The sequence below is a fragment of the Zootoca vivipara genome, chromosome 7, assembly GCF_963506605.1.
Source record: "Zootoca vivipara chromosome 7, rZooViv1.1, whole genome shotgun sequence".
Classification (NCBI taxonomy): domain Eukaryota; kingdom Metazoa; phylum Chordata; class Lepidosauria; order Squamata; family Lacertidae; genus Zootoca; species Zootoca vivipara.
The window spans coordinates 95,685,946-95,707,066 of NC_083282.1; the positions used below are offsets into that span (position 1 = coordinate 95,685,946).

General features: G+C 58.0%; 1 protein-coding gene across 1 annotated transcript in view; it reads right to left on the reverse strand.

Moving 5' to 3' along the window:
* The window catches only part of CDH22 (cadherin 22), a 58,357-nt gene that overhangs the window by 14,518 nt on the left and 22,718 nt on the right, over positions 1-21,121 (reverse strand). The window contains exons 4-7 of the mRNA XM_035121988.2: positions 12,295-12,462; positions 10,787-10,974; positions 9,453-9,706; positions 4,209-4,345 (exon numbers count right to left, since the gene is read on the reverse strand). Of these exons, the coding sequence (XP_034977879.2) occupies positions 4,209-4,345; positions 9,453-9,706; positions 10,787-10,974; positions 12,295-12,462 (747 nt within the window). The remainder of the gene's footprint in view (positions 1-4,208; positions 4,346-9,452; positions 9,707-10,786; positions 10,975-12,294; positions 12,463-21,121) is intronic.

Here is a 21,121-nt window from a genome sequence, read left to right on the forward strand (position 1 = left end):
TTAAGATGCTGTCAGGAACATACCATTCAGTAAATCCTATTGAACTGCTTCAGATGGCAGCGAAAGGCTGCCCAGTTTTTACCCAGTTACCTGGGAGTAAGCTCCATTGGCTACAGTGGGACTTACTTCCGAGTAGACAGTGTCAGGCTCCACTTGCAAGAAAGGAATAAAAACTCCAGGTGTTTCTGAGGACGGCTGGCTGCTGAAGCCTTGCAATTAAGGAATGTAAAGCAGATGGGTGACCTTTTCCTTTGAAACATAGGAGGGGCTTTTTATGGCAGCTTCACTGTTTCCTTCATTTTGTGCAGGGATTTTATTTTCAGTATAAACTGGACTCTTGTTTTTGCACCGACACACACACTCCACTTTTCATTGTTCTCGGAGAGATGGAGAGGAGGAAAAAGGGAAACAGGGACATTCAGGGATCAAATCAGAAACCGGGAGACGGCTCCTGTAATTCCGGGACTGTCCCTGGAAAACCGGGACACTTGGCGGTTATGCAAGAGCAGCGCTTTTGCATCCTGCAGTTTTCAGCCACTGGGATTCAGAAGCATTGGACTGGGGAGCCATAGTGGGACCGTTGTGACTCGGGACCATGGAGAGCCAAGCCAGCGGCAGAGATGGGGCAGCCGCTGACTGGCCGGCCATGACCCTCCCCACATGCAGAGGGTTACCCGGACAGGAGAGGAGCTCCTGGCCCCATTTGGAGGGCCCTGGGCACCGGAGAGGCAGGGGCCTCCCTCCTAGGGCTATGAAATGGGAGGAAGCAGGTCCCGGGGGGGGGGGCAAGAGGCACCCTTGAGCATCCAGCCCCAGCGAGACACGCCGGGTGCAAAAGGTGCAAGCATCTATGGCGGAGATTCTTTAGCTGCAAATCCTTCATTGCGGGGGTTGGATTGGATGCCTTTGGGGTGCCTCCCAACTCTATGATTCTGCGCCTCTGAATTTCGCCAAAGTGGGGTTGAGACCCAAAGAGCAGCAAGCGCCCCACCAGCAGTGATGGGCATGGGCTGGAATAAGGCTCCTGGGCAGTTACGGGAAGATATGTGTCATTCAGCACCGAGAGGGCGAGAGGGAGGGAGGGGGGTCCCGTTCCTGCTTAGGGCAAAAGCCCTTTGCAAGAGGCCCACAAAGGAGGGGGCAGTTGGGTCCCCAGGTGGGAGATGCAGACTCTTCCCCCATCTCTCTCTCTCTCTCTCTCTCTCTCTCTTTCTCCCTCTCCCCCCTCCCCTTTGAAGGCCGCCCCTTTACAACTGCCCTTTCCAGCAAAGGATCCCGACATAAACGGCGCTTTAAATTCAATATCCGCCATTAATATTTCATGATTACAAAGCGCTCCAGATAATGTCCCCGGCAGGAGCGTCTGGACAGCTAAAATGGATGAGTCAGAACTTCCTGACGGAGGGAGAGGAGAGTCGGCAGGGAAGGCGCCCGCCCAGCGCTGGCGCTAATGCGCCCTGACAGGCCCCTTCGCCCACCGGGGGCTGCTGACTGGTCTGGAAATGGGAGCTGTTGCGGGGAAAGATGGCCCTTCTGATTCCTGTCGCCTCGCATTTGAGGGCGGAGAGAGGGATCCCCCCCCCCAGCCATGCAATATGAGCCGGGGGGGGCAGCACAGCCCTTCCGCACCGTGGCCTGTGGGGGAAGAAGCCCCTGCCTTTCCCTGCCGAGCGGAAGAGGATCATTGGGCTGTGGAGTCGGAAGGGACCCCAAGAGTAATCTAGTCAAACCCCCTTCAATGCAGGAGAGGTGCATGTCCCGTCAAGCCCCCCCCCAGCCGAGAGGACCCCCCCCCACAGGCCCCCTGTAAGCCAATTGGACCTACTGAGCAGTTCTGAACCCCACATCCATGCCATGGGGCTGGCTGTGAAGAACACAGTCCATTAGGGGCACAGCAGTGACCTGGAATTCTGGAAACATTTCTACTCTGGAAGGTAACTGCAAGAGCCCCAAACACGCAAGGGTCTAACTCTGGCCCAGACCGCAAGGACGGAGGCTCTTATTTCTGATGAAGGAGAGATCTTTACCGAGGCAGAGGAGACGGGCAGGCCAGGGAGAGGCCTTGAGCCACAGCAGCCGCTACCCTCCGGAAAGGGGGCAGGAATGGCAGGGGGGCTGGGAGAAGCAGGCCCAGGACCCCATTGCAAGAGCAGGCCCTGCCCCCTGGAGAAAGGTCACCTCCATGCCTTTGTTGGATAGTCTTTTCGAGTCATCCAGCTGCAAATGCTGCATTCTTATTCCGAAGAATAATTCAGTTTATACGCCGTCCTTTATCCAAAGATCCCAGGGCAGTTACCAAGCTTGGAACACACCATGCCCAGCCTCTCCAGAGGGCCTTCCCTTGGACACAGACTCCTAGCACTGTCGAGCTGGAAGGGCCCCCCAAGGGCCATCTAGTCCCACCCCCTGCAATGCAGGAAACGCCCTTGCATCTTCTGGGCTCCTGCAGCCCCTCTTTGCCATCCTCCTCCTCCTCATTAGCATTCCCTCTCCCCCTCCAGACAGGTGCTGCTTTCTACCTGCACTTGCCACGCATATTTATTCATTCGGCAAACTCCTTCCTCTCCCCTCCCCTCCCACCCCAAGAGATTTCCTTTGGCAGAGCAGAGCCAGCCAGCCGGCTCTGCCAGGAGAGGGAAGGAATCTGTCTCAGGGCCCTTCCCGAAATCCGCTTGCCCAGGCCCCGGAGACCCAGCCGAGGGAGGCATCAAAGGCTGCGGCTGCTGGGAGCCTGCCTTTGTTTCCTGCCGTCCTTGTTTGAAGTTTGGGGAAGCAGCATTCAAGCTGTTGGGCTTCCTCTTTGGGGAGAGCGGCAGAGATGGAACAGAGCAGCCCCCGCCCCCCCAAAAAAACATAGGCAGCAGAGGAGGACCAGGGAGGAGGAGGTAGCAAGCAGGAGCGAAAGAGCTGAGGTCCTCACAGGACCCCCGCCAAAAGCAGCGCCCGCTGGTGGGGGTGGTTGGGGGGGGCTGGAGCCGAGCCGCTCACTCTCCCCCACCATCTGCTTGGTGCTGAACCTCGGCCTCCTCCCCAGCTACAGCCACCTCCTGCAGGGCTACCAAAAATACCATCTTTCTCGCCTGCCTGCCTGCCAAGGACCAGGCTGGTTTGCAGGGAAATTGGGGGGTGGGATGTGTGAAGTGGGTGAGAGAGGATGGGAGGGGAGTGTAGGGAGGGGAGGGGAGCACAGAGGGGGCACCCCATAAGCAGAGCCCAGGGGTGCCCTCGGCACAGCTGCAGCAATTGGGCAATTTCAGGTGCCGCAGAAAGAGGGAGGGTGATTGAGAGAGGAGGCAGCAGCCATGGGGCAGGGAAAGCAAGGCAAGGGGGAAAAGAGGGGTGGAACAGCCAGGCAGCAGCACAGGCTCAGAGAGTCAGAAGGAAGGGAACCCAGAGGACATCCAGCCTGCCCCACCACCGCTGTACCGTGCAAGGTCTCATGGGCAAGATCTTGCAATGGTGACAGCGAGGAAAGCAGCCTTTGCCCTCTTTTAGCAGAACTTCACGCAGCACATCATGAAACTAAGGAGGCTGAGATGGCCATCAACTTGGGTGGCTTTAAAAGTTGGAAGGGTCCTTCAGGGCCATCTAGTCCAACCCCCTGCAAGGCAGGAATCACAGGGGACAACCCAAAGTCTGCTTAGAAACCTCCAATGGAGGAGAATCGGCCGCCTTCCCAGAGTCCGTCTTGCTGCCAACACCTCTCACCCTCAGAAAGCTGCTTGATCTCCTTTAAAAGTGAAAGGTGGGACGCTAACAATCTCCCTGGAAGCCCCCCAAAGGGCTGGAGGGGCAGGGGGTGTTGCTCCTCCTTTGCCCCCTCCCTCCCAATCCTGCCCACTCCCCTTGCGCTGCTGCAGCCATGAGGTTGTGGCTTTGCCTTCCTCCGGGGACATCAAAAGGGGGTCTGAGGCCCCAGCCCCAGAGGCAGGCCAGGGGGCGGGAGGGGGGAATGCAGTTCCCCAGGAGGCCCCACGTCAGGTGTGGCACTGCCTGCCTGCCCATCCCAGCTCAGATTAATATTCCTGCTGGCTTGCCTCTTCCTGGGAGGGGCTGCTGTTCTCTCTTCCTGCAAGATCTTGCCTGGCAGATGATGCTTCAGGTCTAGACAAGCCCCTTTGGCCTCCTCCAGCCTCGGGGCTCTTCTCGTTCTTCTTGGCACCCTCTGGGCTGACTCCATCCTGCCCGCCTGTCCCCCCGGGACTCACCTGCTTCCATGGCCAAGATGGTGATGTTGTGCCAGCCGGCCGTCTCCCGGTCCAGCACCTTGCTGGTCACGATGGCGCCGGTCAGTGGGTCAATGTCAAAGATCTGCTCCAGGTCAGTGCTGCGGTCGATGGCGTACCTGGGCACCAGGTGGGAAAGGGAGCTGTGAGGAGGGTGCAAGGGAGGGTGGGAGGCTGGCACATGGGGCAATGGAGCTGTGAGGACCCTGGTGTCAACCCCAGTGGGGTGCGGGGGGTACGGTCCGCCCCGAGTGTCACCCTGAGGAGGGGTGCCAAAATGGCGGGTGGCACTCACTGTGGGCCCTGCAGCGTGCCCAAGCCATGGGTCTCAGGCACCCAAAGGCTCAGCACTGTCCACCCGCTGCCTCCCCCTCAGCTGTAGGGTGGCCGAGGGCACATCAGTATGGGCGCCGTGCATGCACCACCCCTATGGGTGCCACTTGAGTGCCGTCCGTATGGGGTGCTGCGCATGTGCAGCCGGGCAGTTTGCCCCACCCCTGTGGTTGGTTCACCCCGCCCCTCAGCACCCTGCCCCAGCTGCCAGAGAGGCTTCCTCTGCCACTGGTCAACCCCCTCTCCTCTGTGATTTCAGCCACAAGGAGGACTAGAAACCTGCTTCTTTTAATTTAGCCATTAAATGAAAGTTGTCAATAGACACTGCAAAAGGTGCTTAATGCACAGAACCTGCGCAGCCAACAGACCGGCATGCCCACCCCACACCGGCTCTCATTTGCTGCCACTTTCTGACGGGCACCACAACTTGCCAACATTCATTCGTTGACGGAGAAGACACCATGTCAGAGCCGGGCAAGAACTCGGAAAAGATCACCCTCCTCAGCACAGAGCCACACAGGCGGCTCAGACGGTACTTACTACAAGTGGAACATTCCACACAAACTCTCCTGGCATGTGGAATAAAGAAGGAGCTGCACACATCTGACATTGGGACTCCAGGTAGAGGGGGGCCCTGCCCCCCCCCAGGCACTGGCTCACCCCACCAACAGGCAGGAAGCTTTCATTTTTTTTATAATAATTTTTATTAGTTTTATACAAACAAAACACACAAAACATATAATATAACACTGTCCCTTCAATTTCCCTCCACCCACCCGTCCACTTCTGCCACCAGTAGGACCCGTGGGCATTGAGAATCAAAGGGGGTCCATTGTAAGTTGGGTTTGACCTCCCCCCTCCCTCCTCACCCCCTATCCCCTCCCTGCCACTGAAAGGACAAGGATGGAGGAGCTCTGAGAGTTGGTTTCCCCCCCAGCTTTTTCAAAAAAAAAAAAACACATTTAAACAAACACACACAACAGTAGGGAAAACATAAATTCCCAAGTTCTTATTATCTTAACATTGTAATTGTGACTTCCTCGATACTCTTCCTCCTGGTTTTCCTAACTTCTCAAACTAATTGTGGCGGGTTTTCTATCAGGCAGGAAGCTTTCATGCGGGGGGCGGCACGGCGCTCTGGATGGCTCCTAGCCAGGATGGCCACACTCTGCCTTCACAGTCCGAGGCAGGCAGGCTTCTGCCTGCCAGTCGCTGGAAACCGCAGGAGGGGAGAGTTGCTCTGGGGCTCAGGAGCTGTTTGCAGAGTTCCCACAATGGGCATCTCTGGGACATCCTGGGGCAACAGGATGCTGGACTAGAGGGGTGATGGGCATCCTGGTCCGGCTTCCATGCCAGGGATGTGAGGCGACTGGCCCAGAAAAGAGCAGAGGGGAGATGCAAAGGAAGCATTCTGAACCTCTGTTTGGATCCGTGCTGTGAATGAGTTCCCAGAAAAAGCAGCTCCCCACTCCGGCCAGGGGCTCCTGAAGCAGCCCCAGCACCCAGCCACACCCTGCACAGCCCCTCCGACCCCTGCCTGCACCGCTGTGCTTCCTCCTTTTTCCTCTGCAATAAAGTTAATGACTCGGATGGAGGAGCGCCGAGCGAGCGAGCGAGGGGCCCTCGTCAAATCCGCAGAGGATGACACAAGCCGGGAGGAACTGTAAATATTGCAGAGGACAGGAGGATACAGGTTCCAAACGACCTTGACAGAGAGAAAGGCCAGGCGAGGAGGGAAGGGACAACTGCAGAGTGTTACGTCCCCCCTTGGGAGAAAGAAAAGCCCCACAAGTGCCCCCCAGGAAGGAACAGCCTCGCAAGAGCCCCATAGCGCCGGACTGGGCGACCCTTGAGGTCCCTTCCAACTACGGTTCCCACCAAACAGAAGCCGAGGACCTCCTTCCTCTCTCTTCCTGGGCTCTGCCTCCTGCCATGGACTCCCTCCGTCCCGCCCAGGATGGATCCCCGACGGGCGCAAAAAGGGAAGCTGCTGCCCTGCGCATGTACCACGTGTGCCCACCCACCCGGTTGCCCCCACCTGCTGCTTACTGGAGCCCCCCCCCTGGATTCTGCGATGGAGGCGATGGCACGCTCACCCTCCTGGACAGGCCAGGCCTGACCTCCCAGCCGCAGCCCCAGAGGGTGGTCTCTGCCCGGCTGCCCTCCGCTGCCTGCAAGCCAAGCTCTGCTAGGAGTTTGTGGCTTCTCCCGCTGCCTGGCCTCCCTCTGCTCGGCCCTCCTTTTGCCCCCAAGGCTGCCCCTACCCTCTGCCCCCCACAAAGCAGCCGAGGAGGGCAGCCCCACCTCCAGGGTGACGGGGGAGCAAACGCCAGATGGCACCCAGCACGGCTGCTGGGAGATGCTGTGCCAGTAGTGCCAGGCCAGAGGCGGCAGGTCACGGCCCCCTCGCCTCTCCGCTCGCCCTCCTAATTGCCTGGCTGGCGAGATTATTTCCAATCAGGTCTAGTTTGTCTCTAGAGGATTTATCGTCTTTTATCCGGCTATGAAACAAGCTAAATTGCTTTGCTGCTGCCTGCAATGGCGTGTTGGGGGGGGCTGCCGCCCAGGGGGTATTAGACGCTGCCGCCAGCCGAAGGTGGGGAGGAAAGGGTGGGTCCATCCAGAGGGGACCTTAGCCTGAGCTGCTGTGCACCCAGCACAGGGCTTGATCCTGCCTCGGAGGGAAGATGGCACAGGAGTAGGCACTGGCCCCAGCCAAGGGCCCCCAGGGTTTGGCCCCAGGAGCTGCTTCCAGGTCACAGTTCACCCTGAAGGCCTCCCACAGAGTCGCAGAACCGCCAGTTCCCACTTCATGCCGGGGCTGAGCATGTGCAGAGTGCATTTCCCTCACTGCCTCCGAACCACGTAGTGGAGGTTAAGAGCCCGAGCCCGAGCCCTCTCACTTCTTTCTCAGTCTTGCCAACCCTCCTGAACTGAGAATTAATAGACTCACAGAATTGTAGCGCTGGGAGGTACCCCAGGGGTCATCTAGTCCAACCCCCTGCAAGGCAGAGCTCAGCGGAGGCAGACCTTTCACTTGCAGGTCCAAAATGCCTACAGATGCTCCACGGGGGTTTCTACGGAAGCTTTCCCGCCGGCCTTAATACGTTTTGCATGCTGTATGAAAGCAGCGTCACAGATGCACAAGAAGAAAAGGGGGCCCTTCTCTGCCCCCACAGAGCCCAGCCCCCTGCAAAGGGGGAACTCTCTCAGCCCTCACGTGTCCCAGTTGCCCCCCCAGCAGCTCCCTCCAACAAGGCCTGCCCTGTCCAGCACTTCCCTGCACCAGCTAAACCATGCTGTGCCCCCATCACCAAAGGCAGCAGACCCACCCCCACCCAATGCCTAGCTGGGGGGGGGGCTTTGAGGCAGCCAGAGCAAGAAGCCTCTGCTTGGGATGCTGCCGGTGTCACCAGCTTCGCTCTCCTCCTCCTCCTCCTCCTCCCAACGGCATCGCCTGTTGTTCGGCTGGGCAGAGCGGAGAGCGGCTTCTCCTCCTCCCTCTCCTGCAATTTGGCCATTTCCTTGGCACTTGCCTGCCTCACCCCATCCTTGCCACCCCCAAAGGCGGCGGCGGCAGCCGAGCGAGGGGCTCATCCTGGCATGTGCATTGCTACTGCTGCTGCTGCTGCTGCTGGGCTCTGGGAAGCTTTTCAAGAGCGGTGTGAAAAGCTCTTTGTGGTGTTTGTTTTCCCTCCCTGCCGCCTTTGTGCCAGAGCAGGTTGATGCTCTCGGGCGTCGCGGGAGTCTACAAAGCGCCTGTGCCCAACACATGTCTGCGTCGCCAGCGAGTGCCAAGGAGCAACAGCGTCTCTGCAGAGTGCCAGCCTGCAGCTCTGCATCGCCCGCCTTCGCTGGGGCGGCTGGGGGGGGGGAAGCAGCAGAGGGGCCCCAGCGGGCTCAGGCAGGAAGGAAGCAGGGAGGAGGGCCCTGTCCTGGGCAGAGGCGGGAGGAGAGGCCTGTCTTTCCTCCCAGGGAATCACGGCTGGAGCATCCCTGGCAGGCGGCCATCAACCTCGGCTTAGATTGAAACCTCCGAGGAAGGGGAGTCCCACCATCTTCTGAGAGGTGAGAGGAAAGGCTTCTCTCCAGCGGCCCCGTCTGTCAGGCCAGCTGGGGAAGGGCAGCGCCAACGTCAACCTGTGACACATCAGAGGCCCCCTGGACTCCGTTGGGCCAATCCTGCTTGGGCCCCAGAACCAGAGCAGAGCAGCTGGGCCTGCCTTCCGCCCCCCCCACCACCACCAGAAGCCCTGCGCCTTGTCTCCCTTCATGCCTCTGGCATTCCGCTGGCACCCAGAGCCCACCCACTGTGACAGCCAGCTGACTTTGCATGGCCCACTTCTGCCGGACCCCCTGCCCCATCTCCAGACCCCTTTGCCTCTCCTGAGACACAAGCAGAGGTGCCACTCAAAGCAGAAACTCAACAACTAGCACCGATTGCACAACCGGGAGATTTTCAGGAATGTGCATGAAAAGGAAAGGAATTGGTTCAAGATGCCCACATGTGTGATATGTACAAAAGGGATCAGGTCAAGGAACTACACAGACGCTCTCCCACCCCCAAATCCCTGAACTGGGCAAAGACCTCGACTTTTAGTTCATCTCACAAACCTAGAAACTTCTTTCCTGCCAAAGAACTGCCCTTTGCAGAAACCTCTCCATGGCCGCCTTGCAGATTCCAGAATCCCTCCTCCTCCTCTGCCTCCTCCCAGGCTGAGATGCCCAGAACCTTCTTTCTTGCCTCTTCCTCCCTCTTGTCCCCTTGGGGTCTCCTGCCTCAGCTGACCATGCACCCCACTTGCCTTTGCAACCCCCCTTTCTGCCCTACTTCCTCCCTCTCCCGGCACCACGCGCCCCTTTCCCGGACGGAGGAGAAGAAGCCCTCCTTACCGCACAGGTCTGTTTGCCACGTCGGGGTCCAGGGCAGTGACCATGCCCACCAAAGAGCCCACTGCCGCGTCCTCCTGCACCTCCATCAGGCCATCAGGGGGCTGGAACTCGGGGGGCTCGTCCACGTCCAGCACGGAGACGCGCACAATGGTTTGGTCCCGGAAGGTGCCCAGGTCCACAAAGCGGGGGTCCGCAAACTTGTTCAGGGCCTCGACCACCACTGTCTGCACACTCTGGGCCTCAAAGTCCAGAGGCTGCCATGAAAAGAGAATTTTTGTGGGGTGAGCAGTGGGCTGACACCATCCAGGCTCCCCCCCAAGCCCTGTCCCACGCCTTGGTCACCCAAGGTTGAGAGCCCAGTGAGAGCCAGGGGCACCCCCCCTCTTACGGAAGGTCTGGCCCACAAAGGGCAGTCCCAAGACCCCTTTAAGGGTGGCAGCGCCCAGCCGGGTCCTCTGGGGCCAGTTCTGGAAAGAGGCACCGATCAGCAGCTCTATGCTGGGGAGCAGCTGCCTTGCATGCAGGGGGACCCAGGTGCACCCCCCTGGCAGCATCACCTGGCAAGGCTGGGAGGGGGCAACCTCAGAGAGCGGCTGCCAGTCAGTGCAGACAAGCCAGAGCTGGGCCCATGGGCCGGCTCTGCAGCAGGCATCTCTCAATCTCCTGCCTGCCTTCCTCCATGGGGGGAGGAGGGGGGCCCACTTTGATGGCAACGTGAGACACTCTCAGAAGACGGAGGCATTCAGAATCCCACAGACCAGCTGGCATGCTCCAAATTCTGAAAAAGCTGAAGTGTCCCGAGATCCCCATTTCCCAGGCGGAAGGAGTCCTGCCAGCCAAGCAGGACTGGGAGGCATCCAGAACTCACCAGGAATCAATTGGAGAAACCAGAGGCAGCTGAAGGAGGGGGAGAAAGGGGGGCAGGAGAGAGGACATGGGGGGAACCCATAGAACTGCATGGATTTGAATTGTGAATGCTGGGGCAGCTCCCCTGAGGCCCTGCTGTGGCCAGAGACCCCCAGCTTCCCCCAACACCCACAAGACGGAAAGGAGGCCCCTGGGGTGCCATGCAGGGGGACCTAATCCACTGTTCTGAGCTTATGCCACAGCCTCACTGCTCAGGTGCTGCAACCAACCCCCCTCCCAGAAGAGGGGCATGGCTAGCTGGCTGGCCGCTGTCTCCTCAGCCCACCTGGCTGCTGGCTAACCATCAGTGTCCCCCCCCACCTTGGCTGAGCTGTCTCCCTCTGCAGTTTCTGTTTCTTGGGGCAGGAGAGGCGATGGAGGAGGGGGAGGGAGGAGGTCAAGGGGGAGAAGGGGAGCCCCCCGCTCACCTTCTGCACGGAGATGAGGGCTTCCTGCGTGTTGCTGTCGGTGGTCACCCGGAAAGCCCCCAGCCCCTCCTCGTCCTTGACCTGGTAGGTCATGTCGGTGTTCTCGCCCACGTCGGAGTCCTCGGCCTTCACCCTCCCAATCAGCGTCCCCACGGGGACCGTCTCCACCACACTGAACTGGTACATCTCTGCGGGGGGGGGAGAGAAGGAAGAGGCCGAGTGAGGGTCTCGTGGGGATGAAGTCTGCCTGCCCATCGCTGGTTCCGAGCACTGGCACACTCACATCCCCCCCAAAAGGAACACCTGCTTTGAGTGGGTCTCTCTCCCCTCCCTCTAAGGGTCACATCCAGGGGGTGCTGGGGGGGGAAGTTCTGGCCCCCCGTTTTCAGAGCAGGGATGTGGCCATGGATGGAACAAGGAGTTGGGGGGGGGGGAAAACCTCAACCACGTATCTCTGGATGGGAGAACCCCTCCGATCGACGTGAAACATTTCCGTAGCTTTACAACTGAGACGGATTCTGCAAAAATTGATATTCCAGGTTATTGCACAACGTCTCTCTCGGGACGGTCTAATTCGGATGGACTGGCCCTGTCGTGATGTTGGCAGGTCCAGTGACATTTCCCTTTGGGTCTGCATCACTTTTGTATTGGAGCAATCCTGGATATTTGCAGATGTTTGTGCATTTTCAAATCCTATCCCCATGGCCTGGGGATTAACAGCAGGATGAGAAAGTGGAGTTTAGGAGGGACTGGAAGATAAACACCTGCCGTCTGCTGGGCAATGGTCTAAGCAGGACCTGAATGTCCTGACTAAATCTGCACCCACTTTTTCCATCTTTGTAAACTCCACTTTCACCTGGACATCCCTTTGGACATTTGGATGTGTCACAGGTGAGCAAAGAGCATGTGTTTCATTCCCCCACTCCAGCCTGTATTCTCTTAATTTTTTCCTTTACCTTAATAAACTCCATTTAAGAAAAACAACAACAACAACAACAATGAAGCAGTGATGTGGATTTTCTAGGGGGGAAAAGAACTGGGAAATTTTCTGAAAAATTTGGGGGGGGGATGTTATGATGCCCTGCAGAGAGATCTCATTGCATTTTACTCATAATTTATAAAGCTAAAAACTGCCCAACTGCCCAACTGGCCTAATCCTGGATTTGCATTTGGCATCAATCATTGGTTCTGCGATTTTGGGAAAGAGAATCTCTCATGGTGGGGAATAAAAGAAAGTCCTATGTAAATCTGCCTACCCCACCTCAGAGCTTTTGGGGGCACACACACCCTTCACAGCTGGCATGGAACCTGCACCCTAAAAGCAGGCAGAGTATGCGTGGCACAGGAAAGGTGGCCCCCGTGCCTAGCTGGCAGGGCCCATCCCGCTGCCTGGACCAGCAACCCAAATGGCACGCAGCTCTGCCTCGACAGCTGCCCCCCACAAAGGAGCTGCCGGCTGCTGCCACCCTCCCCCCGCCTGCCCCGCGGCCTCGGTGGCCCAAGCTCACTCTGGGGGAAGCGTGGGGGGTTGTCGTTGACGTCCGTGATGACGATGGTGACAGTGGTGGAACCCGAGAGGCCTCCCAGCTGCCCGGCCATGTCCGTCGCCCGGACCACCACCTCATAGCGGTCTTGCGTCTCCCGGTCCAGGTTGGCCACTGCCGTCCGGATCACACCTGCAGGAAGCCCCGACACGTCGGTGAGGGGCCAGGTGGGCACCCAGGAACCTCAAGGGGCCATGCCCAGCCCCAACACCCCTGCCTTCCCTCAGCCCCCCCTCCATCTGTGGCACCTCTAGAGAAGCCCCCCTGCAAACTGTGCCAAGGAGGAGACCCACAAACCACTCCCTTGGCAGGGGGGGGGGAATCCCAAGGTGGATATGAGCACAAGCCCAGTGCTCCCCCCCCAGTAGTCTCCAACAACTGGTATTTGGAAGCAAATTGGGAAACGCAGGAGGCCTGGACCCTCGGCTAAAGAAGGAGCAAGGAAGAAGTGGCACCCAGGGATCGTGGGGTATAAGGGGGCAGGATATGCACCCGAGATACCTTTGGGGGCAGCCACCGCCTTGGAGGGCCCCCCCCCCCCGGATAGCCACAGAGGGTGTCTCCAGGCAGGCCCCGATCCTGGCCCCCTTAGGCAGAGGCCTTTTCCACCCTTCCACATGACAGCATCACTAGCATCAAAATGACAGCCTGTATTTTGCCATCATTTGATGCCAATTTTCCCTTTTCAGGGGGAAATCCAACAAGTTGGAAAACACATGTGTCACAGGGAACCATTTGCGGGATCTCAAAGACTCGCTTGCCATATTAAGCTCCCGTCTGGAAGTCCCCTTAATTGGGAAGCAGCAGTGCGGGCGGAGGGGGGGGGACAGCTGCAGGGGGAATCCCTCCCCTCCCTTGAAACCACAGCCTCCCCCCCCCCCCGGCAGCATCTCTTGGCTGCAGCTGCTGCAGGGGGGCAGGATGAGGCTGTGCCTGGCGCTGGGCGAGATCCAAGGATCTTTGCTGCCTGTTTGTTTCACCAGCTCAGAGAAGCACCAGCTGCTTGTTAACTCGTCAGATCAAAATAAAGATCTTTCTGATGAACTCTGCTGAAGTCGCTATTAATAGCTGCCCGCTGCCCTGCAGGAGCTGGGAGAGTTTGGGGGGGGGAACAGGGAACGAGCGGGGAGGGGCAGAGATGCCACCCTCCATCCCCATCCATGGGAAGGAGCTGGCTGAGCACCCAGGGGAGCCAGGCTGGCAAGTGGCCAGCTGCAGGAAAGGCAGCTGTTGGGGAGGGAGGAGCGAGGGCCAGTTTTTGCTCAGCTGCTCAAAGGCAGCCGGACCAGGATGGCATCCCCATTGCCCACCAGGCTCCCCCGCCAACCATTTGGCAGCCCGGGTCCCGACTCCTGTGCCCGCCCACCCCTTTGACTTCTCTTTGTGCAATTGCCCACACCTCCTCCGCTGCATGGCAGGGGTGGACTAGATGACCCCTGGGTCCCTTCCAAATCTGCAATTCTGTGATTCTATGCGGCCCAGGGACAAAGGGCAGGATGCAAAGGAGCCCGTGACGAAAAAGAAACTCCTGGATAAAGAGCACCAAAGAGGACTCCGCTGGCCCCCAGCAGCCTCCCCCAGGTTCAAGAGTCACCTGTTTCCTGACTGCCACTGGGGGAAACAGGCTGTGGGTCCTGGGGGGGAATCGGAGGAAGACTGTCTCTAAGTGGGGAGAAGTGATTTTGCCAGCATGGCAGGGGGTTGGACTCGATGAGCCTCGTGACCCTCCCATGGCTCTTACCCTCCCATGATTCTAGCATGGGGTAGAGCTGCAGATCCAGCCCCCTTGGAAAGCCCCCCCGACCAAGGCGCTGGGTCCCACAAGGTCACTCTGCTGTCAGGGAAATGTCCTTCCTGGGAGCCTCTCTCCAGTCCTTGCATTTGGGGCAGGGAGTCTGGCGGTTGCTCAATACTTCCCCGGGACTGGTTTGGGGGCGCAGCCATGTGGGGGCCAGAGCACTGGAGAGGCCAGGCCTGCACGGCTTCCCCCCCCCCCACTGCTGCCTCTCGGCTCTTCCCAGGAGACGCTTGCCAGCCCCGAAGGCTCTGCTCATTATCCAGCCGCTGATGGGCTGATTGTCAGGAGGCATCACTGGCGGCTGGACCCAAAGCCGCTCCTGGCCTCTCTCCCTGGCTGACAGCTGTCAGCCGCCGTGCCCTGCAATTACCTCCGCCTCACCCCAAAAGCTCTGGCTGCCCTCCCTGCCACCAGAAAGAGGGAGAGAAGCAAGGGGGGCACACTGCTTGCTCAATGCAAAACGTTGCAAAGCCCAGCAAAAAGCTCTCTCTCCCCCTTCGCTGCCCATCCTGCTGGGGCTGAGCTTGCAAAGAGAAGCAGAGGGGACTCAGACGGACTCAGCGCCACCTTTCCAGAGAGAGGGGAAGGCCAGAGCAGCTGCCTTACATGCAGAAGGTCTCAGGTTCAATCTCTGGCAGCCGCTGCTGCCAGTCAGTACAGACAACACTGAGCTAGACAGACCAAGGCTTTGGCTCCATGTGAAGCAGCTCCTTACATTCCTCTCTAAGCCTTCCCACATGCAGGAAGTCCCAGGCCTTCTTCTTCATCCCTGGCCCATCTGAAGGCACAGCAGCTGTGTGCCTCTGAGCATGGGAAGAGAGCTTCTGCAGGCAAAGGGCTGCCAGGCGGTACCTCCCGAACCAGCAGGCAGGGCCTCCTGCACTTGCCTGCCTGCCTGCCTGGAGACCTGGTGCTGCCCTGCTGGGGAACCAGGGAGAGTGAGGGGGGGCACTGCCTTCCTGGGACGGGAGGAACGAGAGAGAGCTGGGAAGAGGGCCAGGCCAAGGCCAAGGGAGCAGGATCCTCCTGGTCAGAACTGGCATCCGGGGTGGCAGAGCCCTTGGCATGCAGGGCATCCAAAGGAATGGAAAGTTGGAAGATTCGGGGCACCAACAAGAAAGTCCTTCTTCAAGCAAGGCAGAGTTAAACTATGGAACTCCCTGCCCCAGGAGGCAGGGATGGTGTACTTTGCTGCCTCCACTGCATCCTTATTGTGCCGTCCGGCAGAGTTTTGCTGGGTCGGGCATGCAGGGCGCTTGACAGTCTGGCCCAAAGGAGGCAGGAGAACCTTGAGGAGAAAGCAAACTTGCACCCACCAGGATCCTGGCTCCGCTGTTACAGCAGATGCACCTCAAAGAGTGTCCAGAGGACAGTCTATGGTAAGGCTCAAGGATGTGGGAAAGGGGCTTGGACTGCTCAGGGAGACCCCAAAACCAGCTGGGAGGGGACACCTGGCTGGGCCGTGATGGCGAGGAATGCCTGCTTAGGAGAAGGGGTGCTCCCTGCCGGCTTGAAATCATCCCTGCATTCGGAAAATCTAACTACCGGTGAGTTGCAAATCTTTCCTTCTTGAGCAAGATTCTTTAGTGCAGGCATCCCCAAACTGCGGCCCTCCAGATGTTTTGGCCTACAACTCCCATGATCCCTAGCTAACAGGACCAGTGGTCGGAGAAGATGGAAATTGTAGTCCAAAACATCTGGAGGGCCGAAGTTTGGGGATGCCTGCTTTAGTGGGTGCTTGCAGACCAGATCTTGGAGGAAACTGATTTTCCAGATCCATTTCAAGGGGGCTTTTGGCCCGGGTTTTGGCACAGAAACTGCTTGGGTTGCCCTGTGTGATGTCCTTGTTCATTCTCCCTGACCTCTCTGCTGCTTTTGATACCATCAACCTGGGTCTCCTTCTGGAGTGACTGTCTAAGATGAGTGCGGCCACCACTTTGCGGTGCTTCTGGTCCCACTTGGATGGACATTTCCAGAGGGGAGTGCCCTTTGGCCCCATGGAGTCTTCCATGGGGGATTCTCCAGGGCTCAGTTCTACCCCTGGTATGTTTAGGATCTCCATGAAACCTCTGAGTGGGGTCATCCAGAATTTTGGAGTCTGCTGTGAGCAATATGCTGATGACACTCAGCTCTATTTCTCCTTGACATCTGCAGGTGAGGCACTGGAAGTGCTGGATTGGTGTCTTGCCTCGGGAATGGAGTGGATGAGAGCCAACAGACTGAAGCTCAAGCCAGATAAGACGGAGGCCCTGCTAGTGGGGGATTCCCTAGGCCAGATGGGTGGCAGGTCACCTGCTCTTGACGGGGTTACCCTTCCTCTGAAGGAGCAGGTCTTTCTGGATCCATTACTGTCACTTGAGGCCGAGGTGGCCTCAGTGGCACAGAAGACCTTCCGTCAGCTTCGCCTGGTGTCCCAGCTGAGCCCCTGCAGGGAGAGTTTTAACTCTGGGAACCTCAAGGATGGATTGGATTACTGCAACGTCCTAGACATAGGGCTGCCCCTGAAGACTGTTCAGAAGCTTCAGCTGGTGCAGAATTTGGCAGCCAGGTTGCTCACCGGAACAAGACGGTTTGAGCATATGACACTGATTCTGGTCCAACTGCACTGGCTACCAGTTAGTTTCTGTGTCCAATTCAAAGGAGTGCTGCTCTTGACCTAAAGGTAAAGGGACCCCTGACCATTAGGTCCAGTCGTGACCGACTCTGGGGTTGCGCGCTCATCTCGCATTATTGGCCGAGGGAGCCGGCGTATAGCTTCCAGGTCATGTGGCCAGCATGACAAAGCCACTTCTGGCAAACCAGAGCAGCACATGGAAACGCCGTTTACCTTCCCGCTGTCTGTAGCGGTTCCTATTTATCTACTTGCATTTTGACGTGCTTTTGAACTGCTACGGTAGGTTGGCAGGAGCTGGGACCAAGCAACGGGAGCTCACCCCGTCACAGGGATTCGAACCGCCGACCTTCTGATCAGCAAGCCCTAGGCTCAGTGGTTTAACCCACAGCGCCACCTGCTCTTGACCTATAAAGCCTTAAATGGCGCCAGGCAGAAACATTCCTCATCTCCCAGGCCTTTGGCTTATTAAACAATCTATAGCCTTTACAACCGGGGGGGGGGGCATTGCTTCTGTTTGTTAGTATGGTATGTATTTTTGTGAACCTCCCTGTGATCTTTGGATGATGGGTGGTATAGAAATTCTAATTCTAATTCTAATGATGATGATGATAAATGGAATGGCTTTGCTCTTCCTCCACTGGCGGAGGCAGAAATATCAGTTGCCAGAAACCACGAGAGGGGAGGGAGTCTTGCACTTGGATCCTGTGGACTCAATGGACCTCTGGTCTGATCCTGTATCTCCCCTAGTCCTCTCCTGTTCAGAAGGGAGTTGCACCTGGCTCCTGCAAGTGGCTGCATCTCCAGAGCCAGGCGGCGTCTCATTGGAATGGAAACGGCTCCGTTAATTAAAGGGTCTGAAGCGTTTTATAATGAAAATGATTCTTGTCAGCAGCACTGTGATGAGAGGGATGTCGCTGGGGTGGGGGGTGGGCTCGGCGGAGACAGAAGCTCATCATCCTCCCAGCAGGAGGGGAGCCCAGGGCCCTCCAGCGAGGCCTCAGCACCAGGGCAGAATGAGGGGGGCGCTGGGATGCTGACAGGGACCCTGCTCTGACACCGGCTCATCCGCTTCCACTCCTGCCCTGGGAAAAACCCTTCCACCAGTCGGACTCCATCCCATAATTATGCATGCAGTTCAAGGAAGAGTTGGACCCACCTCCCATGACATCCCCATGGAAGGAGAAAGAGGCCAGGGGCCAGATCCATCCCAGAATATGCCGACCTCCTGCCTCTCCACTGGTGCCGTCTAAGAGAGAACTCTAACAAATGCAGCTTCTCCCCTCATTGGGCATCTCTGCCCGCAAGCAGCCACTCCTCACATTGCAGGGGGTTGGACTAGATGACCCTGGGGGTGCCCTCTACAATTCTATGACACACTCTGGGCTCATTGCGAGGCCAAGAAGAGTCAGAGGAAACCCAGGGAGTTGGGGGGGCGCAGCTGCGTCTGCTGGCTTTCATTATCTCCACAGCCCCCCCTCCACACCCAATCGCCTCTCTTTTAAATAACTTCTCCCCTCGCACGAGTGATTCCAGCTCCCCGCCTTTGGCTCCGTGCCAATCTCTCACACACAAGGTTTGTGGAAATTGGGGGGGGGGACAACTGCAAACTGCTGGGCTGTTCTTCTTTCAACCTGCCTTGCCAGGAGCCTCACAAGGGCTGAATTTGCCCCCAAACCTGGGACAGCCAACAGTCCTGCTTCACGCAGCGCATTGTTAACCTGTGGAACTCCCTGCCACAGGAGGCAGAGATGGCCACCAACCTGGATGGCTATGAAAGAGGATCAGACAAATTCAGTGGCTCCCAGCCAGGAAGGTTCTGCTCAGCCTCCGCAGCAACGCTTCTGAATCCCCGTGGCCTGAATGCCACCCATGGCCAGTCAAGGCAGCCAGCATTGAGTCCAAGCGGCCTCATCCTGGTTCAGTTCATTCTTGCATTGCAGGGGGTTGGACTAGATTACTCTTGGAGGTCCCGTCCAACTCTATGTTCTAGGATTCTCTGTTCCTCGAAGCCTCACAGAGTGGCCCCTGGCAGGAGAACCCAATTGCCTTGCGTGCCGATTCCTGCAGGAGTGGCGGCCCCACCTGTTGGCCTCTCCAGAGCCAGATTCTCAGCCCAGGGGTCCCCTCTCCCCCCTCCACCCCCTAACAGATGGGGCCTGGGGACTCCGCCTAAGATGGCACAAAACGAAGCCAAATCCCAAATCCCTCTGGTCGTTAAAGATTAATTTCCACTTTACATCCGTAAATGCATCCTAATTTCCCAAGGAGGTGGCAGGCAGGCAGGCGACTCGCTCCGGGTTCAAAGGCTCTGTGCACCTGGGAGCCCTTCTGGGCAAGAGCCCCTGGGGTGGGCTGTTTGAGAGCTGTAAGAGCTGTTCGACAGTGGAATTTGCTGCCAAGGAGTGTGGTGGAGTCTCCTTCTTTGGAGGTCTTTAAGCAGAGGCTTGACAGCCATCTGTCAGGAATGCTTTGATGGTGTTTCCTGCTTGGCAGGGGGTTGGACTGGATGGCCCTTGTGGTCTCTTCCAACTCTATGATTCTATGTGGAAGGTGCTGGCAGTGCCCTTGGCCAGACTCGGACACCTCCTCCTGCAGAAGCGGACAAGCCCAGCTGCCTCAGCCTCGCCCTGAGGAGGAGACACCCTGTGGCACCAGGCCAGGTCCTCCCTCTGCCCAGAAGCAGCACTGGGAGGGGGGAGGCCCAGTGCCAAGACCCGCCAGGCAGGGTTTGCTGGGCAGTGCCAACAAGCTGAATGCTGGGAGATTCAGGGTAGACCAAAGAAAGCACAAAGCAGAGGTCACCTATGGAACTCCCTGCCACAAGAGGCAGTGAGGGCCACCAGCTTGGATGGCTTTGAAAGAGGAGGAGATAAATTCATGAAGGAGAAAGAAGCTCTCAAAGGCAGGGTGTCCACTCTGCCCTCCGTGGTTGGAGGCCGAAATGCTTGTGAATGCCAGTTGCTGGAAACCGCAGGAGGGGGGAGGGCTCTGGGGTCGGATCCTGCTTGCAGGTTTTCCAGTGGGGTATCTGGTTGGCCACTGTGGGAACAGAAGGCTGGATGAGATGGTCCCCCTTTGGCCTGATCCAGCAGCCAGGCTCCTCATATTCTCTTATGGAACCTCCAGGTCCAGAGGAAGTCTATCTGGGTTCCTACGGGCATTTGGCCACGGTGAGAACAGGATGCTGGGCTAGACAGCCCATTGGCCTGATCCTGCAAACTTTCCTTTCGGAGAAGGTTGGGCAGGAGGCCCTTTCCCTTTCTGCTCCAGCCGCGCTTGTGCAAAGACACGCATCGTCCCGCCAAGCCTTGTGCAGGACATTTGCACCCAGGGCTGCTCCCCCCCTGGTCCTCCTCGTGTGAGCCAGGCGAGGGAGAAAGCAGGTCAAAGTCAAAAAGGAAAAGCAAACGGCTCTCCATTATCGTATATTACGAAAAATGAAGGTGCCAGATTTTATGGCTCCTTTTACAGCATTAATGATCACGATGGCTCTGCAAGTTAAGCTGCTGATCTGGGCAATTAAACCTGATGCTCCAAGCACAGGAAGGAATTGCCATGCAGAGCAGCTTGCCAGGTGCATGACGGGACCCGGCCGGAATTGGGGGGTGGAGGGCTTCCGTGGCCTCTGCCCTCGGCAGGACAAACGTCTCCCCAGTGGCTCTTTCAGCTCCTACACCACCCAAGGCAGCGCAAGTTGGCATCCTGCTCCTGGACCACCGTGGCTCAGAGGAGGGCTCTTGATGCCAAACTCAAGGGGGGGGGGAGAGAAGTGGTTGCAGAAGCCAGCTCACTTCCGAAGGGCTTTCGCGGGATGCCAGGATGCCAGCAGGCTGGGGGTGAAGAAACCCAGGCAGCCAAGGGAGAAGCCCCCTCCTCTGGGCCAGCCCAAGTTAGGAGCGGCAGAGACCCCTGGGTGAGGGAGGGGAGGAAGGAGTAGGTCTCCATCTCACACAAATAATTCCTGCAGTACCTGCCCCCACCCTCCATAGCGCCTCCTGCAGGCAGACAGGGGAAGCATCTCCTGCCCAGAAACAGACCAAGGTTGCCATGTGGGAAAGAAGACTTCTGAAGGTGGACTCCTGTGGCAGCCAGAGAAAAAGCATGGCTCCCGTTTCCAAGCAGAGAACCGGCCTCCTCCAGAGGATCCTCGGGGACCTTGACCTTTGGGAGGCGCCGTAGCTCCCTTGGCAAGAGGGGGCTTTGAGAGGTGTGGGCAAAGGCAGCTGCTTGCCCAGGAATAGCCTGAGTGGGTTGGCCTGTGAATCTGACGCATCACCACACATTGAAACTCACCACTCAGCTTGAGGACGGAAAGAAGCAAAGGGGGGTGGATGAATGGAGAGACACTCGAGCCCCATGGATGCCCCAAGGAAGCCTGG